The sequence below is a fragment of the Nanorana parkeri genome, unplaced genomic scaffold (assembly GCF_000935625.1).
Source record: "Nanorana parkeri isolate BGI_ZX_2015 unplaced genomic scaffold, ASM93562v1 scaffold373, whole genome shotgun sequence".
Classification (NCBI taxonomy): Eukaryota; Metazoa; Chordata; class Amphibia; order Anura; family Dicroglossidae; genus Nanorana; species Nanorana parkeri.
Genome location: NW_017306641.1, coordinates 291470 through 296236, shown reverse-complemented (window position 1 = coordinate 296236; position 4767 = coordinate 291470). Strand labels below are relative to the sequence as shown.

The 4767-nt window shown below is 39.9% G+C and overlaps 1 protein-coding gene across 1 annotated transcript in view; it reads left to right on the top strand.

The window, feature by feature from the left end:
• DOCK11 (dedicator of cytokinesis 11) overlaps positions 1-4767 on the top strand; it is a 197325-nt gene that overhangs the window by 80558 nt on the left and 112000 nt on the right. Inside the window, exons 28-29 of the mRNA XM_018558995.1 lie at positions 987-1133; positions 3682-3765. Coding sequence (XP_018414497.1) covers positions 987-1133; positions 3682-3765 — 231 coding nt within the window. The remainder of the gene's footprint in view (positions 1-986; positions 1134-3681; positions 3766-4767) is intronic.

The window sequence follows — 4767 nt, the reverse complement described above, 5'->3', positions numbered from 1 at the left end:
AGTAGAGCAGCGGCGTGCGCGGCTTCAGCGTCCTGTGCGGTGGGCGTGGCTTACGCGGCCTGTGCCGTGGGCACGGCGGCCGCAGCGGGAGCAGCGTGTGACGTGTGGCTCAGGCCGCATGTGGAGCCCGGAACAGCCCCGAACAGGCAAATCAATCGATAGCCGACGAATCGACGATCGAAAACGTTGCCAACGTTTTCAATCGTCGATTTTAATCGACTAAATCGATTAACTGTTGCAGCTCTAGTGTGAATGGGCCCTAAGGGTCAAGGATAAGTGTCAAGAGGCTGAGAGTGTGTTTGGGCACTCTTGTACAGACATCCAGAACCACCACCTCACACTCTGCCTTAAATTCTCCCGTTAATTTGTCAGGCCTCTATGTAGTAGTATAGTGAACACAACTTACATGTATTTCTAGATCAGTATCCTTCAGTAGGATTGTGTATCATTAGAGCCCATTTACACCCATCCATTAGCATCCGATTTTCAACGGACGTCAACAGATGCAAACGGAAGGTAACCCGAAAAATGAATGGCTGTGAATGGGACCAGTTCACACCACTGCGCTGCATGCTCTACCTTCTTTCAGTGCATCGTAATGCAACACGTCAAAAACGGATGTCAATGCAACGCAAATTAAAAAAAAAAAAATTACCGTTTTAGACGTTTGTCCACTCAGGATATGTTAATTGAAAAAGAAAAAAAGGCAACAGAAGTCAACAGAGGTTGAAATTGCGAGTCAATGAACCTCCGTTGACTTACCTTTTCAGTCCGAGTTTGGTGTGAATGGGCCCTTATTGTGGTGCAGACAGTATATAATAGGAAGGAAAGTGTTTTTGTACTTAAAACTTTTATATCAGTTTGTTCCTTGTCTTGCACGCTCAGTGGTATGGGTTCACTTATGTAATATATTTCCTAAACAGGGATTCTGGATGTGCTACAAGAGAGGTTACGTTGCATGTTAATTACATGTGCTTTTACTACAGGTGCCAAGACCGCAGAGGTTTCCTGACTCTTACCAAAATGTCTTACATTCACTGCTGCTGTCCATAATACCACATGTCACCATACGGTATGGGGAAATACAGGAGGAATCCAGAAATGTTAACATGAGCTTGGCCCATTTCATCAAGGTAACATTTTATAGTCAGAAGCCATAGGTGGAGCCATCAAGGCAGATATAATCAGGTGTTTGTCAACAGATTTGTGAAATGTGTTTTGGTTTGTGACTATCCTGCTTCATTACATGATCTGGGGATTCATTAAATATTTCTGCAGACATACTTATGATAGTGTGCGCATTATATTCAAACACAGTCTTGAACAAGGTGATCTTGGGAATGTTTTTGCCTAAGACGGCCATATATAAACCTGCATGCTGGTGGTAAATTTTTTTTACAGCTAACAAAACTACACACTTCACTTTTTTTTTGCAGTGTCTGGTCCTGGACAGTTTATCCTATAACGGATTTTCTTTGTGCAGTCCTCCTTTTGTGGACATTTTGTGCAGTCCTCATTGTGTGGACATTTTGAAAGTATACTATCTAGGTGGATCATAATATATAAAATGATCACCTTGTCGCCAGTTTTAAAGTGCATCTCTACCCATTTTTTGAATAGAGTAAGACATTTTAAGAACCCCTTGTCAAGCTTTTTATTTTTTACTGTCTGTGCCCTATAGTGGAGTTCTCCCTTCATGTCCTGTCCTAGAACGCAACAAATGTGAGAAGAAATCTCTCTTTAAAGTTAGGGGAAATCCCCTCTTAGACAGCTGCCACTGAAACAGGTGTCCCCACTGGATGGTTTTTCCCCATTACATCAGATTTTTCAGTGAAAAATTAAAATTTTTTCATTTCCTATCACATTCTGTCCCAGAAAAAATGGTGACCAGGACAATGAGAATGGGTAAATCTCCTCAGCTGTAGACACAGACAACGATGTAAACTTTGAAAGTTTGAGTTGTAACTGTTCTATCCAAAATTAAATAGAAATGTTTTGTCTTATTTTACATGTTATTACTTCCACTCTAAAAAAAAAGGACACATGAGGTTTATGCCTTTCTTTCTCAGCTTCTCATAGCTGGACAGGTTTGACCTAAAAACAGAATCTCTGTTCCCATCATGCAGCAGAAGCTAAAGTGGAAGTCAAAATAATATTTTTTTTCTCAAGATAGTTTGTTAGATGATATTAAAACATCAGCCAAAAAAAACCCCCTCCTTTTGTGAGAGAATAAGTAAGATCATGCACAAATGCATGCACTGGTTAGGCTCATAGGTGCAGATGGAAATAACACAACTACACAAAAATAGTAGGTCACATTTAACATCAAGATAACATAGGGATCATAAAGTTAGAAGCAAGCCCCAAAGAAGTTTAAAGAATATAGGTTTGGCTGTTCATAAGTAATTTTGTGCACTCAGAGAGTGGCCAGGGGACTATTACACACCAGAAGTATAGTTTTGTTTGCATAAAAGAAAAGGATCCTAAGAAGGTGCTTTGCATAGGAGTCTAAGGAAAGATCCTCCATTATTCCTAATAAACAAATTGAATGGTTACAGACATTGGGTTTGCCCAGACTCATCTCCAAAAAAGATGTAATCCCCAATCAAAAGGCGCAAACCACTGTAAAGTCAGTTCTTTCATCACATATTTTGAAACAATCAGGAGAGGCCCTAAAACCCAGTCTGTAGAGAGCATCTGTATAGTATATACTTGATATATTATCAAGTATACTATACCTGAAAAAAAATGAATCTGTATTATTTTATCTCTAGAGGCAATAAGAGAGAGCATGTAAGTATCTGCAAATTCCAACCAATCATCCAGATAAGGTTGTGCCATTTTTATTTAGCTTTCCAGTGCTATTCAATTCTGCATAGTAGGTGGATATTAGTTTGGATAAACTGTATCTGCACAGAGCAAAGGAAAATCTCACTGCTCCATTTCCTCCACCGCTACCAGGACTCTCCAGGTGCTGGTCAAATGGGTGCATTTTCACCTTTGAATATAGTGGTATACGAACAGACTGAACTTCCAAAGAGTTCCAATACTTCAGGCTTTTATTGAAATCCACAGCAAATCCATTATAACAGTGTATAAACTGATGAACACCAGCACCGCAAGCCCCCATCCATTTAGACTCTCTTACGGTTTTCACCCATAGGTTTATTCATAGAGGTATTGGAACTCTTTGGAAGTGCTGTCTGTTTGTATACCACTGTACCTACACAGAGGTTTCTCCAAAGCTGTTTGGGAAGGGGTTAGGGAAATTGTAGCGAACTGAGCTTGGACTTCATGTAATAATTGAAAATACGCCAAGAAAGTGGTGTGGGACAACCTGAGCGCCTTCTGCAGTTTTGGAAAAGGCATTGTAAAGCCCTCACTAAATAAACGGAGCCATGGGAAGTTTAGATAGCTCTTGATATGTGGGATTAGCCCACAAATGGAAGTGAGGAGACCCTGACCAGTCTCCGTCATGTAACAGCTTGATTACATACCAAGGAGGTAAGCAGTATTTTTTCCAGTGGTCATTTTAAAACACACTCCATTAAACAAGACTTTTTCTTTAAGATAATCATTTTAGAGTTATACAAGTTAAAAATATACGAAACATACAAAAAACAGGACTTATGGACAAATTGGTTAAATATTATATATAACAAATGCAAACTTTTTTTTAAGAGGTGTCTCACATTGATGGACAGAGGGTTCGTCTTCAAAATCATCAACGACTACATGTCTGGATTCAGTCTTAAGGACCCAAAGGTAAATTAAAACACAACTTTAAACATTGATACAATTCTGAGTATTTAAAGGAAACGTCATGGTTCTCTATATACATGCAGAATGTTCTAATATAACAAGCTATATTGCACCAGGATTATAGCCATGCATATGTTTTTAAAAACTTTTTATATGTTTGGGGTAGTGGTTTTTAACATTGATTTCATTATGCGGAGAGTGTATCAAAATTTGCAGCTGAAGTGTGTAGTTTTTCTCCCCGGTGACTCTTAAATGTGTGTACATTTTTGCAATTGAGTACTTAAAATGGATTTTAAAGGAGAACTATGAGGTGAGTGACTCATCCTCAAAGTTAGAGCCGACTTGTGACAAAGAAGCTATTGATCGGGAAGTGAGCTGAAACATGCAGCCGATGGTCTCCCTGCAGTGAGTGGTGACTGTCAGTCATCGCTCCCCACAGGGATTGCCCTCTCCCCTCTCCAATCCTCCAGCACTGAGTGGAGGAACAAACAGAGGAGGGGGCGGGCACAGGTGGCTCTGCCTCTAGATAGGCAGAGCCAGCTGTCACTCACGCAGCGCGGTCAGTATATCGCGGGCACCAGCTTGCGATATACTGAGCTTTGGGTCACGGGAAGAGGTTAGTATATGTTCTCCCGTGACCCTAAAGAGAACTATGGGGAAAAACACTTACCCCATAGTTCTCTTTTAAGGTTAACCATCCCCCTTGCTGCTTCTTTAAAGAGTATTTCCACTTTTGCAGTCAAATTTGAGAAAACAAAGCGCTAAAGGTAGCTGTATGAGCAAAAGAATAAGCTATAATTGATTCTGGCGAGGTCAGTATGGAAGCTAATATAAAAGTATAAAACAGGACTAGCTTCATAAACAAGTATAGATATAACCAGTCTAACCAAAATACAAAAATCAATTAAAACCACTAAAATTCATTCAGATGGAATAAATAAACGAACAATGTTTAAAACGTCAAAATCAGTGTCCAATGCTTAAAAAATCCAAGTGAAAGGTGGT